The following is a 26,252-nucleotide window of genomic DNA, read 5'->3' as shown; positions in this document are numbered from 1 at the left end:
AAGAAATGAGGAAAAACAGGAAGGGAAAAAGACATGATCATTATACTGCCTTGGGTTTAGTTTTAGCCACAGTAGTGGTCAGAGCACCATTTGAAAAAAACACGATGAAGAGCAGTTTAGGATTCAGTTACAGCTAATCTAATAAAAATTAACACAGACAATCATGGGCACAAACTGTGACAAAGAGCAACTTGGAAGTCCAGTCAGTCCAGCTTGGCATAAACATTTGTTTTGTGCATGTACCCTTATATAGATTAATTAGCAGTCCATGAATCAAAGCAGTCAAGCAGTCATATCAGAGTTATGTCATATAGTTTGGTTAGCATTACATAAAATGTTAAGACACTAGAAAATAAAGAAGTACACTGTTTTCTATGCAAATTGCCAGGGAAAAATATTGACAATAAAGGAGTGGACTGTGGACACAGAGGTTTGCAAAGACAGTCCCCCAACAATATGGTCACCAGCAGATCATATTCTCATTCCCACTCATTTACTGCTAAAACAATGAATTGCTGACAGATAGAACATGATCTTGAGATAATTACATGGCATTTTGCAGTGTCACCTCTCCAGAGTAAAGCAGTACCCAGAGCACAGAAACAGCAGCAACGTCACTGCCTCTGCCCACCTCCTTTTGCATCTTTGCACCTCACCCAGATTTCTAACAAACTGTATCCTCTCCTTAAACAGCTGCTCATGCACAGACACAAGAAGAAAAGGCAGGAAGAAATGAGCCTAATATTCATACATCTGCATCAGAAAAATCAAAACAAACAAACCAACCAAAACCCAAAACCTAGTGCAGATGATAACCTTAAGACAACTGGCTGCCTCTTACAGTATGACAGCATCTGCCTTCCTATGTTCTGCATCCACAGCATCAACATTCCTCACTAAAGGACCAAAAGAAAGCTTTCTTTGGTTCCAGCATGGCAAACAACTGCAGGAAATGCATCTTCAGCAACGCAATGTTTTTATGTGACATCTCATTAAAAGCATCTGTGACTTCTACAGCTGCAAGACTTGCTGGTTCTTACAGCTGGCAGTTCAACACCTGAAGGGGACACTGGATCTTTCTTTTATATTGGTGTCTTCTTTCCACTGCAGACTGCAAGAGAAAAGAGCATCCCTGACCATACTCTGAGAAGAGCATATCTGATCCTGCCAGCAGGAACAAAAGCATAACAACAGCACTTGTATCCCTGAGCTCTTCTGCCTGTTGCAACAAGAATAAAACACTCACTATTCCTTTTGTACACATGTAGCACTGGGGAAGGACATCCCACCTGATAGCACCTACCCCCTGACAGCTTGAGCAGCCATCATCCAAGGCTTATTTCCTACCTGAACATGCTGGAAGCAATAAGGGGAACAAAAGTATTTCTTTGAGCTGTTCAGTATCAGGTAGAGTAATCTACTATACTCATGAAGCATCCTAAAAAGCTTCTTCCCATATCCTTCCCCTTTCCATAATATATCCCAATGCTGCCTATGCCCTCTCGTGGCAGAAACCACACATTAGTATCAGCTGCAGGGGCTGACAAGTTGCCAGTCCCACCAGGCTCCTGTTATCCCAGCAGACTTTCCAATCCTGGCTGATGTTTCTCACCTGCTCTACAGGAGATAAGGAGTCCGTGGGATTCCACTTCCATCCCAGCTGCAGGAGCTCCATTGCTGTTTCATCAGGAGACAGCTACAGAGAACATGTTGCTGCTATTGCAGCAATTCAGCTTATAATCAAAGCATGCCTTAATTCACACATGTATTTTGCTTCAAAATGTATTCCTGTAGAGTTTTTGTGGTTTGCTTTTGTATGGGATTTGGTTTTTGTTTTTAAGGCTATCATTAAAATAATATGGAAAGGGATCACACAGGGCCCACAGTAATGCCTAAAATATCCCACTAGATATAATGAACTCCTCACTGATGAAGAGTGAATTTACAATGTTGCTGAATAAAATGAACATGAGTTTTATATTCAAAAGGTGCCTGGAGGACATCAACACCATATGTTGTAAATGGGATTTTATTTTACTACATAGTTAATGAGCTTACTGGCAAGACCTGAGCTTTTTGTTTGCCCTGAGAAGGGCAGAAGGTTAGGAAAGCACAATACCGTGCCACAGCTGGCCAACCCCCAGCTCACCTGGGAAAACCACATACCAAGCAGATACTGAGACTATGCTTTACAAGTTCATACTTTGCTTTATACATAAACTTGTAGTTGCCTGACTAAAGGGGTCATTTTACAACATCTGAGCTTTGCTTTTGTAAGCCTCCAGGTTAAAACAAGGCTGACCTGCAGGCACATCTCATGGATATACTTACAAGTACAGCTTTGCTCTACATGCATGGAGAACAGCAGCTATTCACACCTGCATTTAAAGTCATCCCCAGGGGATAAAAAGGTAGCAAAAAAGCCCTAAAGAAGAAGCAAGCTCCTCCTCCAGCAGAATCAAAAAATAGTATCAGTTTTCTACAGAAAGATTTTTTCCCTAGTTTTCTTCTTTTCAATCTTCCCTATTTTTTTTCTTTCTTTTCCATTCTACTCAGCAGGAAAAAGTGAAGAAAAGAAGAGAAGGTATCTTTCACTGGGGGTGAAGGCAAAAAAAGTCAAAATTAAATATTTGTGAACACAGTTTGTAGTGAGAAACCCAGAATCTGACTCCTTGATAATAGATGGGATAATATGGTGCAAGAAGAGGACTAAGGAAGGATAGAGTCTTACAAGTACTGTTTACACATGCTGAAGAGACTCTCCTACATGACAAAATCTCTCCATTGGATAACCAGAGTTAATTATATTTTGAAGACACAGCCTGGTTTAGGGAACAGCACATCCTCACCAATGGCCTTTGGAAGTGGGCATTCACTGTGCCTTTTCTGCTGATCTTGAGAAGGTTTTTCACGGTAGGCTCATGAAATTCTCTGTAGACTTGTAGATATTAACTCCTCCTGCCCTTCTGAAGTTCACTGGGAGCTGTATTTCAGAGGCATAATAAATACCCTGGAGCAGCACTATTCCCACATACACTCTCCCTAGTAAAACCACACAGATTTGGGGCATTGATTGGGATATTTAAGACCTTAGACAAACAAACAAATAAATAAATGAAAGAAACTGCCTGTAAGATTTTACTGAACTCTAAACCAGGCACTGAAAATTTTAAGGGGCCACAGCAGTGTAAACTCCACTCTCTCTTTACAGTCAAACTCCCCTTGTCTCCAGAGGGAGCAAAGCTGAGTCAAGACAAGAATATTGTTCTACTCCACCCTACTTATAGGTCTGGAAAAATGACACTTAAGACTCTTAAGAAAGACAGATAAGCACAAACAGAAGAAACGGAGATTTGAGTTGAGCAGCCAAAAGTCAGCAGAACGTAAGAAAAAAATTAGTCTTCATCTGAGACAAAAACATGCGATATTATTTTATTTTATTAATATCTGCATCCACCTACCCTTTCTTTAACTGAGTCACGTAGGCACTCTGTAGAGCTGCTTCCAGAAAGTAGGAAAGTTCAAACTCAGAGTAAGTCGCATTGCTGCCCTTGATACTCCTTGAATGTGTGTTGTTTAAGGTCTGTGAGGGAAAAAAAGAAGTATCTTGGAATACAAATAACTGTTAGAACTAACCAGGTCCTCGTGAGCCAGTAACATCTTCAACAATTAAATGTTACATTTATCAGCTATTCAAAAATGTTATAAATGTAATAACATTATATTAAATGTTATTTTAAAATGTTATGTATAAATTATATATATAATTTATTTTAAAATAAATTATACAATGACTTCCATGAGATATTCTGCATGCAATAGGTGTTTTGAAACGCCATCCATTATTACTTTCCATTATTACTTAAGTATTACTTACTTTATTAAAGTAAGCAGAAAGCTACATATTAACACCAATAGCTTGGGAAATACCACACAAGCTAAAAAGACCCACCACATTGCACAGAAAGAGCAATACAACGTTTGAGTAGGTTTATCTAGTTCAATATAACATAAATATGTGTTAAGAGTTAGCAAGCCATCAGGAGTCCTGATGGAAGAATCTTAACCTTTCCCCTATTTGTCCTATCAAATCTTTTCTGGTTTTGCTTCCTTACTGGTAACAAGCCGCTTCCATTGCTGAAAGTTGCCTCTCCAAATCAGAGTTTTTCATCTAGGACTGAAGGAGGACTATGAACTTCTACTGTATCTGTCATCAATCCTGCATTTTTGTCTCTGTTGCCAGAGACAATTATGTGAAAGAAGGTTGTAGAGAGGTGGGGGGTTGGTGTGCTTCCAAGTAACAAGTGACAAGACAAGAGGAAATGGCCTCAAGCTGCAATATAAGGAAAAATTTCTTCACTGAGAGAGTGGTCCAGCATTGGAACAAGCTGCTCAGGGAAGCAGTGGAATCATCATCCTTGGAAATGTTCAAAACGCATATGGTGTTGGCACCTGGCAGCATGGTTTAGTGGCAAAATGGTAGTGCTGAATTAATAGCTGGCCTCAGTAAATTCAGAGATCTTTTCCAACCTTACTGATTCTATGAGTCTAAGTGAATGAATTACAGGTCAGATCCTTTTCCTTCTTCGCAGACCCAAGCTGTCAGTAAAATAAATTTAGTGTCCAGCACCAGCAGGAACTCATCCTTCCACAATGGAAGGACAGTAATAGTTTCAATTTAAAGACTGCTCCATTTTTTTTTCTGCAGAGAAACAGAGCAGGCCTCTTCTCAGTTGACTTTTTAAATGAATTTTTTTACAAGCACTAAGCTTTTTTTTGTTTCAATGCAATTAAAAAACAAAACCTGAAACAGAAACACAACTTTGCTACCAAGAAGAGCAGAAATATCTGCTCAGAAGGTCAAAGGCCTTTCAGTTACAGAACAGGTAACAAAGCATTGCCATCAGTACTGCTGATGTCAAGAATAATGTGTGGCATAGGAAGGGCATGGAAGTGCATGGTATGTCCTCAGCTTGGCAAAGTTGGCATGTGCCCAGCAAATCAGCAGCACCTTTTATCTGATGGCCCAATGAAAAGCTCCCAGTATCTATCCTACCAACCACTGGCTAAGCAGCTACTTGCTACTAATCACAGAATCATAGAATGGTTTAGTTTGGAAGGGACCTTCAAGATCATCTAGCTTCAACCCTCCTACCACAGGCAGCCTTCCACTGTACCAGGCAGCTCAGAGCCCTACTTGGCCTGGCTTTGAACACTTCCAGGGATGGAGGACCTAGGTTCTAATATTCTGGATTCCTCAAGGTTCACTTGGAGAAGGTGAAGCACTGGTAACTAAACTGCTATGACTGACCCAAAAAGGTTTCTTTCAGCTCATTATGGATCTCAATAGCCACTGTTGTGTATTATTTGCACAGCAGGCATATAAAATGTCCTAAGTTCCTTCACATCAGCACTTGCCATGCAAAGTTCATAGTTCCTCTTTAGTAAGGGCTAAACTTGAGATGCAACTTGTGCATATCTGAAGTATTTGGTGCTTCACCCAGGCAGAACTTATTTCCAGACCTCTCAGAAGAAACCAGCTAAACTGCTGTTTTGCAAATGATTTTACTGAGACACCTCACTTCTCCAACTTGTTCTCAGACTCCTTGCTATGATCATTTGATATTTCTCAATTTTTTTATTTTTGCTGTCAAACCCCTGGAAATTCCACCAGGCAATACCTTTACATACATTACAATACATTTCTTCTTACCTTCTCAAGGTCCTGCAAGTATACCTGGGCAATAACACATGCTCTCTCAAAACAAGCTATGACTTCCTCCTCCCTTTCACACAGTCGAGCACGTGAGGCAATTGAGTTGGTTGAGCGCTCCAGTGACAAACCTGCAAAATGGCAACATCTTCTTTAACTGAGGCCCACAACAGCAGTATGGCCATATCATTCTTAATTTACCAGCTGATAAGAAGACTTTTCCACATGTGGTTTCTCTTGATTTGAGGACTTTCAGTACACTACCCCCATGAAAATACAAGTCCTACACATGCAAGGCATCTTTGTCATGCTGCTCTAACACACAGTGCCACTGCACACTCCTGCCTTTCAAATACTTTATGAAGACAGGACACACAATCCCTCTGGTAGGAATCAGCAAAAAGAGAAATTATGGCCTATATTTCCAAAGATAGCTATAGATCTTGGGTGCTTCAATTCAGTGCCAGCCTGGCACTGCATTTGATCATTTCTAGGCATCTGCTACTTCAAGTGAAGCTTTCAATAAGCAGCAGTGTTGAGGGGAAAAAAACAAACAAAAAAAATCCTTAACTGGAAAATTATACAGAAACAAAGTCGGAAAATCTGAGGCCTCTCTTGGAAAATTTGAGCACATGCAGATTGCTCACGGACACACAGCAAGCTCTTGGCAAGGCACAGGAGACTCTTAACCACAAGATCACTGCCTTTCCAAAGGAAGGAAAAAACTCAGTTTTGTACTACTGAACTTTTCTTGTATCATTATCCAACACCACCAACAAACACAGAGTGTGTTAACTGAAGATGCACAGCTACTGGTCCCTATGTTAAAAATTTCTACTATCAGACCCTTGTCTGGTATCACACCCTTTATGTCCTTAGATCTAACTGGATAGGCTACACATCTATATAGCAGTTTTACTCTGATTGGTACAGGTTCTTATGCCACACTAGATCTCTACAAGACATCACTGCTTGAAAACTTGGATCTTCATCAATCACAACTGCACCAACATCTCGTAGCCCAACACACGTTGCAAAAAGTACAGCACATGCTTTCTGATGAATTTTATATAGAACATTCCCTAATAACAATGACAAATACGTAAGATGCAATACAAAATTCTAGTGTTCTTGACATAGATCCAGAGTTGACAAAAGAAGAAAAGAATTCAGCTCTCCAGACAGCTCTCCAATGATGTAATTTCAACTGCTCCAGCATGTGGCAAGGGATTTGGGAGGACCCACCACAGGCATCAACCATCACCTCAGTCTGCTCATTCCAGGAGTCTTGGCAACAACCTGCTGTGAGGCAGCAACAGGCAGCCAGGCTTCCCCATGATGTATGATACAGTCTGGCCCTCATGCTGGAGGAGCCTGAGGTTCCTAGGCAGTCAGCTTTGTTTACTTCTAACCTTCAACATTTGTTCTGCCCCCTTGGTTACTCAGCAAGGAGTTTCCCTATCTCATATCTTACATTTGAGCCAGACACAAGCAGTTAGTTCAGTGTGTTGGGAAAAGGCATCCCTGGTTCAAGCTCAGGAGGTGGCTTCCCACTCCTTCTGTCCTCTCCCAAGTCAGAAGGACACAGTGTGTTCCCTCAAAGATCTCTATCTTGGAGCAACACACATTCGTACCTTTCACCTCTGAAAATACAGACAAGAGTAGAACAGGAGGACTGAATTTACTTCAAACTGACAGGGTGTGTGGGACGGGGATGACAATCATTTTGCTGCTTTTAACTAATGCCCAATCTGTGTTTTCTTCTTCCTTCTGACAAACACCTTGTACAGCCATCCAGATATAACAGATTTTGTCTCTAGTTCATCTATGAAATCTCTGTCATGAAATCATGGGTTGTTTTATTATTATTTTGAAACTTCCATTTTCCAACCCTGTAACTTTGTAATGAGTGAAGGGAAAAAAATACTCATTAACTCTCTCTACAGCAAACGAATAAACAAAGTATCCAGTGCTACAGTCAGAACAAATAACCTTCAAATATTCTTCTTGCATCTGTCTCAGTTTTATCTAGCTCTGAATTTCTAGTAATTTCCCTTAAATGAAAATAAATTTTAAGTCTGCATTTCAGAGCCATTCCCCTTAAGTGCAAAGTAAGCTGAGGACCCTGCAAAAAAAACTGCAGTGCAATCCATTGACATTCGTACACAAGCAGCATTTATTCAAACTGCAAGAGCCATCCTAACACAGTCTGTACGGGGGCGTTTATCGTGGGAGATGTCACACAGATAGAACAGGCTGATAAAAAGCCATTTACATACATGCTACAGCCCACTGCAAGGAGTTACTATCTCTAAGCTCTGGCATGGGGGAGGAAAGCAAGCAGCCTCTGCCAGCATCAGGTACTGACAACAAACATGCCCATCCATGCAAGTCAGAGAAACAGAGCTGGGGCTGATCAGAAATGGGGGAAGGAACATCTCCAGAAGGATTCTTGCCACAGTAAGTATCCAGCAACACACAGTGTGTTAAAACAGAGACTGTGCTACACTGCACTACTTGTAAAGGGCTAGAAGGAAAAATGACCCACATGATGCGACATTAGTCATGGTTCTCTCTCTATTACTGAATGCACTGACCTGATGCCATTCCAGTACAACATCTTCTACAGAATCCAAATAGGGCTATTCTTCCCTACCACAGAAATGCAATGAAAAGAAAAATCAGAGCATGCAGACTGCAAATCCAGTATACAAGGGGAAGAACAGAAGAAAAACAACCTAAGTTACCTACTCTTGCAGCCACCAATTCAGTTCCCACAGTACAAAGCCCCAACAATAAGATTTGTTTAGGATGCAGTTGGGTAAGACCTGACAAGCCCACCAGCACAAAGAGCACAAATTCCACTAAGTCTTGTCCATTCTCCAGTTACCAGCGCAGAAAAGACTTTGCAGCACAACACACAACTTAAATTCAACTCAGTTTCTACAATGTGTCAGAAAGCCACTAAAGTGCATGTCACTTCCACATTGGGTTTAGCAAGAAAAGTGGAGCTATTGCCAAGATACAATTACCTTCCAAGTAAATCATAAGGCTACATGCTTTCTTGTTAGCTGGTTAAGGTAAAGGGACCCAGGTATTTTTCACAATTAGCTGTGGTAAGAGAATGCCAACTTAAAGCTTATCTATACTAAGATTTTTCTCATATGAATCAGGTGCCCAAATTTAAATAGCTACATACCTATATACTGTAGTAGTTTATCATACAGTGCAGACAGTTTTCTAATAGAGTATGGCCCAGGCTTAAGATTTTGAGATCTTTCTTCCAGATTATCCTTCTTTGAAAGAACAAATTCTACCCACTTCAGAGAAAGTAACTTTCTATGTATAGAAATGCTGCTTTTCTCTCCTGCATAAAGGCAAAGCTTCCATTCACCTTTTCTAGTTCTCCCAATTATTCACTTCTGGCTCTTTACTTTGCCCCTTCTTCCCTGCCCCCAAATCTAAGCTGCATTTATGTAAGAAAAAACCCAAATCCTTAAGGTTTGTAAGATGTACCACTGAAGTAATGTCTTCCTCGAGTTGAAATGCACTGCTCTCATATGGAAATCTGAAAGGGGAAATTTTATGAAGGCGTATTTCCACTTTCATCTATTTTCACATTCCTTGCCAAGGGAAGACATTAATATCATATAGCTTCAATGCTCTGAGGTGATATTATTACCAGGACTGGAACATCTAACTGCACATGGACACATGGTATCAGAGTCTCAGCAACATAAATGGGATGAAAATTCATGCTGGAAGGAATCCTCGAAGGTACATGGTCTGACTTGTTACACAAAGAAGGGCCAGCTCAGGGTGTTACCCAGCTTGGTCTTGAAAGCCTCAGTGCACAGATGGAGACTGCACATGGACTAGGGAGGAGACTAAGGTGGCTTTTCTATTATTCATAAACTAGCTCACCAAATAGCAGTGCTCCACCTTCCAAGTACAAACAATGTACCACTCCTTTCGTTTTTACACAGATTTCAGCCTTCCTATACTTGGATCAATTTAGACAACCAGGGAATAGGTGCAAGAATTCGGGGTCATGATTTTCACCAACAGTGCTAGCCTGCAGCTGCTAAAATCCCATGACCCAGGAGCATCAGAGCTACCTGACAAACTGAGGAAGAGATCAAAGATCTCACTCACACAGAGTGTGATGCTAAGGTAATAGTTTTACTCTATGTACAGGAAGCTAAGTCATTTGTCTTGAGGTAAGCTGTGTATGACAATACTGCATGGCAGCAGCTGCTGCAAGGAAACCAGCTGTGTGCACATTCCCACTGGAGAATGCCAGGTCATTCCAGGTCACTGTCCCCAAGCAGAGGATGCACTTCACTTCTACCATGTGGCCTTCAGTCTATTTCAGAAACGTGGCTCTAGGAAATTAATTAGCATTGAAGCAAGATTATTTTTAAGACTTCAAACATATACACGTGCATGCTGACTAATCAATATTCATCAGAATACCAAACACTTTCCAGAGACAAAATTCAAAAGCACAACCAAACCACTCTAGATATGGTATTACAACCAATTTGCCCTGCCAGTTCAGGTTTGAACTTACAAGCACAGTCCTCAATTAACCTATTCCATTACAGTGTCTTGGAAAGCAAAACAGCCCAAACCTCAACAAGCAGCAGTTGGGATTAGTTAGACATAGGCAAGACCCAGCACCGTGCATTTTTTCTGCCACAATCCACAGAAGTTTAAATAATTCACAACCTGGTCTAGACACTTTTCTCCCCAGCAACTAAGCTATGATTTTTTTTTCAACAGGACTTATTTGCAATGGAAATAGAAGAGAGGGAAGAAAGGCCTAGAAGCCCTTGATTTTGAACACATTGATTCATACTGCAGCCCATGAAAGATGGGGACAAAGAGACAAGTTTTCTGTTCAACAAAGCTGCATGTACTTCTTTGACTGCTGCTTCCTATTATACAGGATTATTGTAAAATTCAGGCAATCTGTTACAATCTTGAGGTACCTTTCATGCAGAAGTCTTAAAGGTAAAAGGAAGAAAATTCCAGTATCCCCACATAAAAGACCTTTCTAACTATAAGCTGCGAATGAAGCTTAAAATTTAAGCAACCTGTGAAGGCTGCTCAGTTGCATCAATGCAGAACTTTTAAGTTTGACAACTATTTTAACCATTTTGCCATGAAATAACCACTGAGCTGTGGTGTGTACAGATTTTCATGGTCATTCCCCATCTCATTACAAACTAGATTCTATTTAAAAGTCTTGTGTTTATAAAGCTAACCTCTCTGATGCCATCCTACAGCACTTTGTGCATTTCTGGGCTGAACTGTCCTCCTAAGTAGTTCTTAATGTATTTCATTATTGAACCAAGATGAGACATGTTAGAAACATTTGTACTTCCACGCTACTACATACCAAGCCACTCACACTGCCCAATTTCGTCTAATACCTGTTTTTTCAAGTCTTTGGCAATGTCTTCTGTGTCTCTTTCAAAAGAAAGCATTTTAGTTTGCTGCCATATAGTTTTTTTTCATATTACTTCAGCCATTTTTCCACAGCAGGAAGAACAAGTATTTTCCCAATGGTATATTTTTTAATATTTTGCTTTTACATAAGAAAGCTCAAGAAAGGTTTCTAAAAATTTAAGTACTTCAGTGTCATTAGACTTCATTGATTAGATCAAATCCAACTGTCACTGTTTTTACTTGATTGAAAAGCTCATGCTAATAATACAAGCTCTGACATTCTTACCATTCACTTGTGCTCCTATTTCTAGTATTACCTGAAATCCACAGGTTTTTGAGGGACTCTCTCTTTAAGCTACATGTCTATTTCATAAGGGCTAGTTTAATTAAAACTAGACAATATACTACACAAATCCACTTAAGTAGGCACAAGTGAGCACCGCTTTCAATTAAATACTAAAGGTTTGTTTCAATGTGAGGTTTTGGGGTTTTTTTTGGGGTTTTTTTTTGGGTTTTTTTTGGTTTGTTTTTTGCTGGTGGATTTTTAAAGTAAATAATAAGCTATAGTACTTTTGTTCTGCACCACAGTAGATCATCTTGCTCAACCCCTGGGGCACATGCACTACTTTGAGGACCGCTGCTATAACATCTTGATTGTCTTGGTATAAGAGGCTACCTCCATTCTGTGACATCAAGATACATCTACTGGAGCAATACTCTGAGGCACAGCAAACACAGGGGTGATCAGCAATCTCTTACAGCCCCACATCTAAAGACTTTGTCAACACCATCCACATCCATGAACTGTCATGGCAGAAATTACTCTTTTTCCCTGGTCTAACTTTAACAGAAAGAAGCAGAAGAGAAAAAATGCTAAGTTGAAGGGGCACAAGAGCAAGGAGATGGTACTGATGACCAAGTACTAGAATTTATTCAGCTTGAGTTCATCTGCACCACAGTTAAGCAGAATCACCAGCAAGAAATTTCTCTTCTAGCTGCAGAGTCACTGAATCAGACTAGCTCTAGAATCCTGTGTTCAAATTTTTGGCACCTCACTACAAGAAAGACCTTGAGCTGCTGGAGCATGGTCAGAGAAGGGCAACACAGCTGGTGAAGGATCAGGAGCACAAGTTCTATGAGGATCAGCTGAGGATGCTTAGCCTGGAGAAAAAGCTAAGCTCTCTACAATTACCTGAAAGGAGAGCATAGCAAGGTGGGGGTGAGTCTCTTCTACAACATACTGAGCAACAGAACGAGAGAAAATGGCCTCAAGTTGCACCAGGACAGGGCTCAACTGGATATCAGGAAAAATTTATTCACTTAAAGAGCAGTCAGGCATTGGAACAGGCTGCCCAGGAGTCACCATCTCTGGAAGTATTTCAAAGATGTGTACATGTAGGGACATGGTTTATTACTGGATTTGGCAGTGCTGGGTTAATGGTTGCATTTCATGATCTTACAGGTCTTTTCCAATCTGAATGATTCTATGTGTACTTGGGGAGCAGAAGGGCAATTCATATTTTACTATGCTGATTTGTTCAAGCACTCAAAACAATCCTACTTAGTTACTAGAATGGACAGAGCACGCAAGGACTTGTTGCCCTGTCACTTAGAAGTCAGATACATTTGAAGCTCACTCCAGGGCAAACCACCACCTGGAAACCTTCCCATAGCCACTGGACACATACCATGGTACACAGCACAGCCCCAGCTGTATTCACACATCACTGCCACTTAAAAGCTACCTCTAGCTTAGGCCATCTGCGAATTTGCTTGTATTTGTGAAAATACACGTAGCAAGTTGTTTCATTTAACCCTACAAACATTGCTCTATTTCCTCAGAAAAGCATAGGCAAATATTCTTCCACCTCCTGGTGCTGCTAACCCCACAGCTTTAGAGAACTAAGTAATAGTGCAGAGGCTGGAGAAGGTTTTATGTATGTGCACAATCACCACCTGCAACTGTGTGTGGGGAAGGGAGCAGAATAACTTAACTTTACCATTGCAGAAACCAAGTCACATTAACAAAAGGAACCAGAAGTTATTCCCTTTTTCCACTTCCCAAATTTCAGTCATCTGCATTAAGTGGTCTGCATCTAACTCCTTGAAAGTCTAAAGTAAACATTCATGCTGCATTTGTCATAGCTGACTGTGCTAGAAGTGCAAACTACTTCTAGAACAGTAAACCATCTGATCCAACAGCAGAGAAAAGCTCACAGAGCAAAACAGAAAAGCCTAAGTGCACCAAGAACACCAAGGCTGGGCTTGGCAACTCTTTCACAAGGAACACAATTCACCAGCATGCAATATGTTCAAAATCATTGTCATAATGTAAGGGCAACTCCAGACTCTTAAAAATGCTTTTCTGAAACCCCAAATAAAACATACAAATACCAGGTCCTTTTATCAAGACATCAACATCTACGAAGTGGGGGTTTTGCCTATCAGACAGCTACTCTGATACCAGCATGAATTAACAGCATGCTTCCTGTCTTGCTGTCAGAATTGTGAAAACCAGCACTTTGAAGTGCATACCAGGTATACAAAAAACTCTCTCTCTCCTTTGTAGATTAATATTTAAAAGATGCATCTTTTGCCAAGCAAAAGTGAAAAGTTCTGCCAACAAACTGTCTTATTTTAATTTTAATGTCCTTTGTTTTATACATACTTTTGGCTGGGACTCAATTTTTCTAATGGCCAGGCAAGGAAACTAATTTAATTATTTAGTTCTGTTTAAGAGGAACCCATCTCCCACAGATCTCAGTTCTCAGAGAGACAAATCTCAATCTTTTGTAGTCATGAGAGGATTCCAACAAAGGAATTTGTGCCCTGCCCCTGCCAGACCTTTAAAAAAACCCAAACAAACAAAACACATAAAAAACCCCAAAAAAACATAGATACACAAAAAAAAGCACCACTAAAAAAACCACCCCCCCAAAACAAACAAACAAAAAAAAAAAAACCACAAAAACCCCCACAAATTCTATTCTTCTACTGTGTCCCATTAAGTTCTGCTAAGTCACATCAGCAGCTGAAATTACTGACAAAAGTAACCTCACCAAGGAGTTGCTAATAGAGGAAACAGCAGTTAGGTAATAGAGAGAACTACAAGCAAATATATCATCTCAAAAGCAGCATGTAGGTTAACAGTTGCATGCTGGCAACTGTTCATCATCCTCATGAAGCCCATTATCACTGAAAAGCTACATCTGTATATGAAAGAAAGTGAAATCAAAGTTTTAGGTAACTTTCCCCTGAACTATCACCCAAACCTATGCTCTTCTCATCTCAGCTTAGTGCCCAGTATAATGCTGGCTCTTCATGGTCAACAAGCTTTCCTAAATCCAATGAAGAACAGTGGTGTTGTCTCTAGCAAGGTTCTAGATACCTTTCTCAACACTTCAATGAACCAAAGTGGCCTCAGGCAGCATTAGCACTTCCAAGGTGGGCAGGTTCCAGACAGTAGTGAATTGGGACCCCTGGGAAGTCAGAACACATTAAGGTAACAACACTTCTGGTTTAAATGGGATCATTAAAGTATAGAAGATTTAGACTTTCAAGTAAAAGCCCATGGTACATGTGCCATAATGTCACCGGTGTCTAAGTGACATGATACTTGACACTGAAATTAATGGCAAAAGACAGGGAGGGAATTCAGGCTCAAGATTTTTTCCCCCTGCTGCCCATTTCTGCTAAATGGGTACATCCTAGCACACTGCCCTCAGGTCAGACAGGAATAGCAATGCAGGCAGGATGAAAACTCAGTTTCTAGGGAGGTTGGGGTCATCTGTGCTGGAAGGAGGTGAGGAAGATCCAAGTTCTCTCTGCTTTTACCACTCGCAGATACAAGTACTTTCCTTGTAGCCATGTGGTTCCTAAACAGCAATACAGAAATTGATCTTTATCCTGACATGGGCAATTACAACATGCTTTCACTTTTCTCCATTAGTGCTTAGAGAGAATATAAAGCAAACTATTTAGCTGATCATGGGAAAAACATAATCAACCTTCCATTAACCCATTTTCTACCCTTGTCTCAGTGGACAAGGTATGTTCTTACATAGATACACACACACCATCTCTTTTTAAGTATTGCAGCAGATTTTTCTTAAGGAACTTCAGAAACTCTTTAAAATTACCTTGTAGTAAAAATCTCAAGCACAAGAGTATGTATAACCACTGAGAGGGGGTCTTTGGCATACAACAATATTCCAAACACTGTCTGCAAAAACAAGAAGAAATCCTGAAAAGTGCTATGCCCTCCGAAAGAAGGGACAGACTCAGAAACTGCATGTTCAGTGCATCAAGAGAGTTATAAAACGTGACCTAAATTAAAATACTTGTGACAAAAAGAAGTTAGAAGTGAAAACTGACTTTCAAAATAAGCTTATGAAATAATGACCCTACAAAACTATATGATGTTTCTAAACTCAATTGATCTGTATTTGAAATTGTTCAAACTACTGGTACTCAAAATCATTCCACACAGTCTGTATTCCAGAACACTCCACAGTTTGATCTATGATACTATTATCCCACTTACCAAAAACTAAGTGGACAAAAATCTCACTCCAGAGAATCTAACACAAAACTCAAATTAAAAGTAAGGCTGCTTAAGTTAAGACAGTAACACACAATAACCCAATGTTACTTAAGTGGAATATATCCTTGCACCATGGGATTGGCAGCATTTAGTGAAGAACTGAACTAGAAAAGTTAGTAGCTTAGGATCTGAAATAAGAATTTGATGAAGCATGGAATAGTCTTTAAAATAGAGGCATTCTTTTGCAAAGAGGACAAAAAAAATCCCCAACAACAAAAAAAACCTCAAACCAAACCCACAAACCTTACCTTTCTCCCTTTCCATTCTCTCTATTACTTAGTTCAATGAACCAACAATGAATGAAATTGTAACAAACAGAAAAGCTTCTTTTTCCCATTTTAATCTATGAATTTTAAAAAAATGTACATATGACAAGAAATTTAGCAGCTTATCAGAAACACTGAGTTAAATAAATTCATTTATTAAACTGAAAATTCTTAATCAAATTCTTTAGAGAGGAGGGAAAAGTAGATTTACCAGAACACAGCTTTGCAATAAAGCTCTACATTTTACTCTAATTTTCAAACAAAAGCAACTGAATACAAATCTCATCTAGGAAATTATTCATCATGCAGAAAACCATATTAGAAAAATGGATGACACACAAGCAAATGTCAAAATTACAGACTCCAATTAAGCATATAAACAAGTGTGTGATACATCCTCTGATTAGCTAGAATGAACTTTAATACCATGATTGCATTTACTGTATGTAAACCTACTGCTTTTAACAGTAGTACAAGCCAACAAAATAAGAAACTAATTAAGAGAAGAATCACTAAGAAGTTTAAAATGGTTTATTCAAATTTTGAGGCTTCACTTGGTCAATTTAAAACCGTGATTAAAACCAAGCAAACCAGTTTTCAAACCTGCTTAGTAAAACATCAGGTTTTCTGTTTATCTCTGTGTGATATCAATATTCTCCTTTTACAACACCACCAGAATCTCCAAACAACCACTTCCAGTATTAGAAACCCAAGACAATCATTTCACATGGGCAGAAAGCAGAACAATATAATTCAAAGTATACAGATCTCACTACCACTGAATTTTTAAAAGATACAGCCACAAGAGAAACAGGAACACACATAGGCTCAGCAATTTGTTCTAGGACTGAACCAACACAAAATAATTCAAAACAAGATGTGCTGAACCCAGGACACTGGAAGCAGGTTCCAGTCTATCTGGAACCTGCTATCCAGTCTGTTTATTGAACTCAGGACAAACCCATATGTGGCAGTGTCAAGGTTTTGCTTTCAGAAATATGACTCACAGATCTTAGGAGAGCTCCAAAGATCAGTGGCTCAATCCAGCAATGTTTGTCTCAAGATTTTATCTTTGGCTTTTCTAAAGTGTCACACCACAGATCTTAAGCATCTTTAAATTACTAAAATGGGTCCAAGAACAAAATACAGATAGCTCTGAACCACTGCACTAACACAGTCTCATTTCCTTGTAGATATGATTTGGGTTTGGTTGGGTTTGTTACAATAAAACACAGACAATTACCAAGGCTTCTTACAGGCACATTATCACCTTGCTCTCTTCCACATCTTTCCAAAGATCTAAAAAGACCAAGCTCACATTGCGGCCTTTTGACAAAATAGATTACTTTTCTAAAGTTAAAAAAATCTCAAAATCTAAAGAACAAAACCACTTAGAAAGAAAATTAAAAAGATAAATTTAAACTTAGTCTGCAGTCTTCTCTCACAGTCACCAAAGAGGCTGTGTTGTACACCACCACTCACAAACTGTGTCAGATGCCATTTGAAGAGGTGAGGAATCACCCCAGAACAGCCAACTTCTGACTCTACAGAGAGTTCAGCCTGAAGCTGCACAAATTAAACCCACCCTGAGTTGCCAAATGGCCAATAATAACACAAAAATGACTAAATTACAAAAATTATAGGATGGACTGGGAGAAAAGCAGAAAAACAGGCAGTGGGACTTTTAAAGCTTTAACTCTCTAGAAACCCATTTAGAAACTAGATACTATGTGCAATCCTATGCCATTGCTGCACAAATATAGACAGCTACAGATAAATTGCTATCTCTAGGCTACCCCACACCAGGTAGAGGAAGTCCAGTGCCTGGCCTGACAGACACAGAGAGCCCATCAGCACAGGGCTGACTCTCCTTGCAGCAGCTCTGACACATCCCTGACCACAAGCTAAAGCCCTTCTCAGTCATCACAAAGTCAGGACCCACACAACACAGGAGCTCTGCCTGACTCTCCATCCCCCAGGCTGCTAACAGCCTGCCTCAGTTAAAGCAGCTCTCGTCCTGCTCTCAGCAGCACAGCAAACATTGCCACATCACAGAAGCCCTTCTTGGAGCTTAGGTATGCTGAAGCCCTGGCCAGAGCTACCCAGTGCTTTGTAAGGGTTAGGTAGTAGCCTAACCTACTACCAGGAAGAGTTTCTCTTTCAAAGAGCAGTATCTGCAGTTTCTGCAGCAAGCAGAAGCAGAGGGAAACCAGTGGGCTCCAACAGCTACACATTTTGTTCTGAATCTTTTTTGCTTGCTGTTTCAAATGGACACCACTAGGTAACAAAGCCACAGTGTGTCCCAACTGAATTAGAAGCAAAGTTTGCTTACTCAATACTGTTTTATGCAACACAGAGCTGCTTGCATCAGAGATTACCAGCAGAAATATGAACTGAGCAGAACTAAAATTTTAAGGAGGGATTGACTTCATGGAGAATGGGGAGGAAGGAGACAAGTACAAACTAACCACCTATTAACTAACCATAGAGGTTAAAATTAGTCATAATGAAAAATCAATTGTCAGAGCTCCACTCACAGCGCCCACAAAACTTGTCTCCTCACAATGCAGGGATTTAGAACCAGAACAGGAAGCAGCAGTCAGATGAGACACTGGAGAATCTTGCTCTCTGCCATTTCTCCTGCAACTTGTGAATTGTACAAGCTCTCATATTGATAAAGAACTTCCAAGTTTACTTCTTGATGCTCATCTTGTGTGGAAGTTTAGTGAGAAGGCAAGCAAGAAATTCTTTCCCTGCTCAACTTCTTAAATCCAAACATAAGGGTACAAAATCTATACTGCCTCTTACCATGATATGAACCTACTACGTGCTGTGGACCTCCAGAGATTTAGTTCAACATCCACTTTCAGTGTTGCAGAGGTTAAAAGGTGCTCTAAGGAAGGAAACTTGTTTTTGCTGTATTTCCATAACTGGTTTTATCAGCACAACTCCTCCCACTGTATCCCACCTGTTTCTTGTTATGCTTTTTTTTTAATTTACAACATTAAAAGGATAGGTGTCAATATAAAGAAAATATGCCTTTTATCTGTTCTTTGTTCCATGACCTTTCCAGCCTAATCTTGAGTGCTTGAGAACCTATGTTGCCATTCTGCATACAGGCATAACTCAGCAGTATTACCTACACAAAACTGAGGCAGTTCCAATTTCACACTGTGAGGTGATACAAAGTTCTGCTGCTTTTAACTCATGCTGGATGAACAGGGATATTCTATTAAACCAATGGCTTTCTCCCATTTCTGAAAAGGTGAACAAGAAATTGAGTGGGGAACCTAACTTCTGCCTTGAAATAGAAAGGACTGAGGCTTTTCTGGATATTTGCCTAAATGGTCCCTGCAAAAATTTTACTACAAGCAACGTTAAAGAGCATCTTTAAAGAAGGCTTCATATTGCATAAACAACCATCAGTTCAATCAAAGGCAGTAATGCAGTATGAATTAACAATTTCTGGAGAGCTGCCAAATTAAAAAGGGGAATAAGAAAAATCTATGGCATAAAGTATCAATGAATTTTAAATTCAACAACTCCATATTGTTACTTTCCCTGCAGAAACAGCCTGGACACACGTTTTAAAATGAAAATTAAAGTCTACACTGCTATTGCCATAGCTACATGCACAAAGTGCTAACATAAGAGTGGCTGAGGGAACATGGCATGAGGAACAGTGATCCTAGCAGTGAGTGCCCTCTTCAAACTCAGCTGGACAAGCTCCACTCTGCTGGACTTTTTTCTGCCAGTATCTTTGGTAGAATACTGAGTGGTTTACTACACTCTTGATATCTTAGCTAATATGAAAATAATCATCATGGAGGATAAAGACTGTGGAACTCTAACAGTACTCAGGTTTCTCTGCAATGGCAGAGACTCCATATGGCGTACAGCAGTAACACAATATTTACATTCCATGTTAAACCACATGGGGAAAGAAACCAAAAACTTTTTCTGACGCCCTGATGCAAATGCCCCCAACATCTTCATGTCTAAGTTAGGTAATCAACACAATACAAGGGGTCTTATAACAACAGGGTTATTCCATCAGTTTCCACACACACGTTATCATTACACTCACACCTCACCAAGGGTCATATCTGGTTCCCAAAAAGGACAGTGCATATCCTTCAGACTCTGGAGTGCACCAGGAGTTGCTCTCAAATGCACTGCTGAGAATGCACTGGCAACTACCCACTCCTCTGTGCCATGCAAGTGTCAGTGTGAGGTACAAGTACATTAGTTCTGCTCCACAAAAGCTCATTAACAAAGCAGATTCTATCAGTACCACAGGAAACAAAAATCAAAGCAAGCAAAGCAGCACAAACAGGGTTTCAAAAAAAGCAGAATGACTCAAATTATTATCAGTAACACTAGCAGCCCAGTCAAACAGTATTTTGGGTGGATTTGGTTTCACTCTTTTACATACCAGTTGAAGGTATCTGATCATCAGAGTTCTCATTCACCTAATTAGCTGGTGGACATGCTGAAAAGAGTAGAAAGCAGTAGATAGGTAGCAGTACTTGAGCAACATTTATAAAGGAACCGAAAGCAAATGAAGGAAAAGATTACTGATCTTTTTCTCCCCCCAAGTCAAAAATTGACAAGGGTCTTCCTTTCCCCCACTCAAAAAGGAAATGCAATTTCACTACCCACAGAGGCAGTTTTAATTAGAATCTCTCAAATAGTGCAATGCCTATAGTTACAAGGGGGAGGAGAGATTCTTGTTTGTACATAAGGTCTGATACTGTGTGACATGCATTGCAAAAATATACTACCTGCTTTGAAAGCACATATTCTATTAGTCCAAAGTTTAAAACTTGGAGACATTGTTGTTTTTTAATTCACAGAAATCACTGAAATGTAGAAGTAAATTAACTCTTTCTAACCCAAAGGATAGGCCCCAGTTCAGCCAAGGGCTTGATTTAGATTTTCCCAAAATGGACACACAAGCTCAAGTGTATTTACAGCCAAGAGTGACCACAAGATTTCCAGTTTCAAGCTTTTCTTTACAAGCCAGCCAAGTTTAAAAACCATGGACTAAGACTCCATAATGCCTTTAAGTTTGAAACTACACAGACCATACCACATAGGATCTTCTACAGCATACATCTTTGCCTTAATCCTGCTCCAACCAAACCATTTGGAGAAATAACTTCAACCTAAAACCAGCATATTTCAAATACACATACATGGTCCTTTACCTTTAATAACAAAGGCTTCAGTTATCAAGCGCAGCACATACAGAGGCTCATCTTTGGTTGAAAGGTCATCAATTCCTGCTTTTGCATACATGCTGATGGCATCTCTGTAGCATCCCTCCACATAATGAAGCTTTCCTAGGATCAGCATAGCTTCTGTCATATACTTCGGCTGAAATGGAGCAGTAAGAGAAAAAGTGTTTATAGGGTGAAATACCAGACAGGAAGAATGAAGTACTCCACAGCAAATTAGGCAGGTTCAGAATGCTTTCCTCTCACAACTGCAAAGGCTAAGCTCATGAGAGCAGTAGCCAATGAAGGCCAGGCAACCACTTTGGAGCTCAGTTTTGAAATACAGTTTGTAAGCCAACTCTTTGGTCTCAGCTGACCTGCTCTATCGATTCACCAGCCACAAAGAGAGCATAAAAGGCTGGCACTATCAGAATTACCTACACACACAAAGAAAACCCCTGCATATAAACTAGATAGTAAACATCACTTTTTAGACAAGTGCTCCCCTTTCCTCTGTATAGTTAATTAAAGAGTGAGAAAAGTCTCAAATTTTCTTTAGTTGTCAAAGAATTTTCATACAACAGTAAAGCAACAGAAGGCACACCTGCTATTTCTAAGATTTGTTTCGTTTAAGGATTGAAAACATATGTAACAGAACCTCAGCAAAACACATCTGTTCAGACTCTCTGGAAAGCATGAAAAGATTCCTAAGCCTTCATACCCATTTTTTTAACACATGGAACCAACAGAGGGGCAATACTGTATCATAGCTAAGTCACCACTAGCTAAGAAACAGTAATGCCAATTCAGGCAGCCAAACTAAACACAGGGCATTGGAAGAATTCAATAATTCTGAGTGTTAAACTATAAAGAAAGGGACTTAACTATAGAGAAAGAGGGCTGGACAGACCCTCCCCTTCCTTACTCCCTTCAACAGCTCTAGATAGGCTGACCTTGCTCACTGGAAATTAACGTGGTCAAAGCACAATATACATTTCCAAACTAACTAAACTAGCCTGGCAATTTCAAGACAAAAGTAATAGGAGTCTAGAACAGGCTGTTGTAATTAATTTACATCTAAACACAGTTATGCAACTGTGTGTCAAAGGACACCAATGCAGCAGCAGCCATCAAGGCAGAGTATTAAAACCCTCCTGAAGCTCTGCAACTGAGTCGACAAGCAGCTACCAGCCACACACAGATCACAAAACAAAATAATAGCATTACTTCTCTAATAGACACTGAAGGCAGTGCAAGGCTGTAGTCCTCCCAACACAACCCTAAGCTCCTGACAGCAGCTTGTGGCACATTTTTCTCCAATCGGGAGCTACCACTTGTGCAAAATTCCATCAGATCTGGAGCAGCAGGAGGCCACTCTGCTGTGCTGACCTGACAGCACCCTTATGTGGCCACACCCCACCACCTGAGAGCAATTCCAAGTATTCATCTTGCTTCTTTCCAATAAAAAAAAATAAATAAATGGGATATACTCTTGTAGCACGTATTTTCTTTGCATATGAAAAAGCAAGTCTCACAACATAAAATCTTGCCTAGAGGAATTATCAGTCTCTTGGTATCTATCACCTACAATACAGCCCTGTATATCCATGGACACAAACAGGCAACACCCACACCTTGTAACAGACTAATAATCATATTAAAGAAGTATCCAGTTGGCAGGAGTTATGATGATAGAGCCCACTTACTCTTAGTTTCCCTCTGCTTAAGATACTGGTCAGATACTGTTTAGCTTCGCTCAGTTTGGGCTCACTCTTCTCCGACAGTGGAATGGAGTCCTTCAGTTTGGCAAAATTTTCCTTTAAACATTCCTCCAGCAGAGCCTCTGCAAGCAGCAAACTCCCATGGTCCTCTGAAAGCACACACCAACCAACAAGAAACATTGCTTACTGCCATTTTGATGGTAAACAGAATTACAAAAGCAAAACAACATACCTCTGAAACCGACAACAAACTCAAATCAGGGGATGAAGAAGAACTCATCCACTATTATCTAGTGAAAACAGTATTTTTTGTATGGAAAAATGAAACAACACTTTGTTGTACCTTGAAAATTTTCCCTCCTAAATCCTTTAATTTTGGCAGCAACATTCCTTCTTACATTGTCACCAATATAACAGTTAAGAATTTTCATCACAAAACTCACTTTCAAAAGTATAAGGACAAACTTTGCAAACATTTCAGTGGATGCTTTTTATTTACAAAGGTACTAGCATGATATGAATGCTTTAGACTACAGAGAAGTAACTGCGTCAAAAACTTTAACAATGTTCCTGAAAGTATACAGAAAAAAAATTAAGATAAATTACACAGATTCTGCCCATGCATTACTAAAGACACACAAGAACTGATCCTCTGCCATAATTAACATGCCATGTAAAACTCTTTGTACATTAAAATCCATGCCTGTTCACAGTTCCACAGAAGAGACTCAGACACAGGTAGCAGCAATGGATACAGCATGAACCATCATGCAATGTGGTAATTGTGCTGAAAAAAAAAGTTTCATCCACCAGAGTACTCAGTTCTCACATGACAGACCCATTTCTGCAGTTCCTTCGTTCATAACAGTACCTCCATCAGCAGACTAGCAGGTTAAGCCAGGTAAGGAAATCTTTGAATACCAAAGAGCCCAGCCCTACATTTCATATATACTCAATGTTTCAAAGTCTGAAATTTGAATGAGTGAAACAGAGTAGTGTAGCTATTTCTGTATTTTCATGCCAGGAGACACCTTATGCCTACTTTCTACCTATACACCACCACATACAGCATATAGTAACTGGGTGGTGGTTTAGATTTTTTTGTTGTTGTGGCCTAAGTGTTCAGCTACGTATCAAATTATAAGCATAGCTCTTCCTGCTCATTTGCAGATCTGCAACTAAACAAAGTACAGGTACATAAAATGGGAAGTGTTAAGTGCTCAAGTATATTCCCACCAAACTTGCATGCAATCATTCCTACACACTAAAGTGCTTTCAGGTAGTCATTAATCTCTTAATCAAACTTAAAGAATTAGGTAAGATCATAGACAATTGAGAAATAAATATAAAATAACCTCACAAAGCAAATACTACTGTTGAAAAAATCCCATCCAAACACAATCATTTCTAGAAGCACAAAACCTGCTGAAAGAAGCTCTGTAGCAGTAACAAAGCATTACTCTTTCATAACTAGCAAGTTATGATGACAGGGCAGCAAATTAACAAATCATGTTTTTACAGCAATCATACTGTTGTTATACCTCTTAATTACAGGGGAAGAAACTACTGTGAACTCTTCAACTAATGCCCCCAAAGTTCACGGTGATCTCTGCACTTGGGAAAACACAGCTGAAACCTGACTAAAGTTCAAAGGTTGGCCGTATGATTCTCAGCACAGGGTTCAAGCTGCATCATGTAAACACTAGGAAAGCCTCAAAAAATAAACACGTATTAAACTACCAACATCTCCCCCATCACCGTTCCCATTGTGAAGTTTAAGGCACCCCAGAAAGCTTCAACGCCAGGGCCACATTCTGGACACACCCCTCTAAAGAAGGGAGTTTATTCCCAGAAGTAGCTCTTCTGACTTCAGTGGCAGAACCTTTGTACCACTACCGCGGGTAGGATCAGGGATCAGAACACAACTTACTTGCTGACCTCGGAGTGAGTTATGCTGTTACAAAATATTTCATTAAAAAAAAAAAAAAAAAAGGCAGCAAATCAGTGTGTTGTAAGTGTTGTAACAGGGAAAAAAATACTAATATACTTGCTATTCACGAAACTGTTTTACATGTGAAAGCCTTTAAGTAAAGCAGTGTCCCCCGGAGATGGAGAGGTACCGCAAGTGCACCCACCCACGAACAGCGCTGGGCAGGGGGCAATAGGGAACCAGCACGGCACGAGGAGCTCTGAGACCTTTCCGAACACGCAGGGCGGGCTCGGGGCCGGGCAGCCGCCACCAGCGGCGGGGGCGGCATCCCGAGCGCTCGGCAGCGCTGACACCGAGAGGAAGCGCAGCGTGATCTGCCCGAGCGCCGCTTCCCGAGCTCCCCTCCCGCTGCGGAGCCGGGACGCGGCCACGGGACGGCAAACGACGCCCCGCCAGCCGGGCCGGCCGCAGCTCCCGCTGCCGAGACCGGGCGGCGGCAGGCGGCGAAGCGAGCAGCCGGCCCCGCCGCCGCACGACCGGGCGGGTCGGTACCGGCGGGCGCCCCTCCCGCCCCCCGCCGCCGCTTACCCGCGTCCTGCGCGCCCCTCGCCGCCTTGGCCTTGCGCGGGGGCCGCGGCGGCAGCAGCTGCTGCGCGAGGTGGCGGAGCCGCCCCCAGTGCCCCTCCGCGCGGCACCGCTCGATCTCCGCCTCCAGCTTCACGTGCGAGTGCGAGCCCTTGGCCGCCATCTTAGCGCCGGCACAGGCCCGCCCCGCCCCGGCCCGCGGGGAGTCCCCGGCGGCGCCTCCCCGGCTCTGCTGCCGGGGCTGCGGAGCCGCCAGGTGCTGGTGCTGGGCGGCGGGGGCGGCCCGCACGTCCTGCCCGAGGGCTGCGCTCGGGAACGGCGCTTCCGCCATGGCCACCACTCCCTGACGCCTCTCTCCTGATGCCCGGGCACGGAGGCGCGTCCTGCAGCAGCGGCCGCTGTCCCGGCACCGCGGGTGTGGCCCCTCGTTCCGTTCCTGGGCGAGACTGGCCCGGAGGGCTGTTCCCCACGGCCGCCGCCCCCCTCAGCAGCAACTCCGGCACGACACCGGGAGGTGTGTGCGGAGCGGGCCAAAAGCCCCCCCGCTGCCCGGGACCGAGGTTTGCTCCGGGGCTGTGGCCTCGAGAGGCCGGAGCTGTGGCGAGTACGGAAACAGCGATTTCCGTGGTGTCAGTGGAAGTACAGAGCACGGTTAGCAGTGGGGACACTGTGGAGAGGGTACAGCAGTTCCCACTGGGGCAGCAGGGCAGGAACCATGGCAATCCTTCGTGGATGGGGCTAGAGGGAAGCATCCAGAGCAG

At 41.4% G+C, this 26,252-nt stretch overlaps 1 protein-coding gene across 2 annotated transcripts in view; it reads right to left on the bottom strand.

Moving 5' to 3' along the window:
• Nucleotides 1–25,921, bottom strand: part of TTC7A (tetratricopeptide repeat domain 7A) — a 166,959-nt gene extending 141,038 nt beyond the window's left edge. The window contains exons 1-5 of one of the 2 annotated variants that reach the window (XM_002187925.7): nt 25,495–25,921; nt 22,962–23,125; nt 21,247–21,415; nt 5,714–5,844; nt 3,462–3,583 (exon numbers count right to left, since the gene is read on the bottom strand). In XM_002187925.7, the coding sequence (XP_002187961.4) occupies nt 3,462–3,583; nt 5,714–5,844; nt 21,247–21,415; nt 22,962–23,125; nt 25,495–25,822 (914 nt within the window). In that variant the 5' untranslated portion in view covers nt 25,823–25,921. The remainder of the gene's footprint in view (nt 1–3,461; nt 3,584–5,713; nt 5,845–21,246; nt 21,416–22,961; nt 23,126–25,494) is intronic. The other variant, XM_072927602.1, reaches the window with a different exon arrangement.
• Between the last annotated feature and the right edge of the window lie 331 nt (nt 25,922–26,252).

The sequence above is a fragment of the Taeniopygia guttata genome, chromosome 3 (genome assembly GCF_048771995.1).
Source record: "Taeniopygia guttata chromosome 3, bTaeGut7.mat, whole genome shotgun sequence".
Classification (NCBI taxonomy): domain Eukaryota; kingdom Metazoa; phylum Chordata; class Aves; order Passeriformes; family Estrildidae; genus Taeniopygia; species Taeniopygia guttata.
Note: the sequence above shows the minus strand (reverse complement) of the source record. Positions and strands in the feature narration are given on the sequence as shown.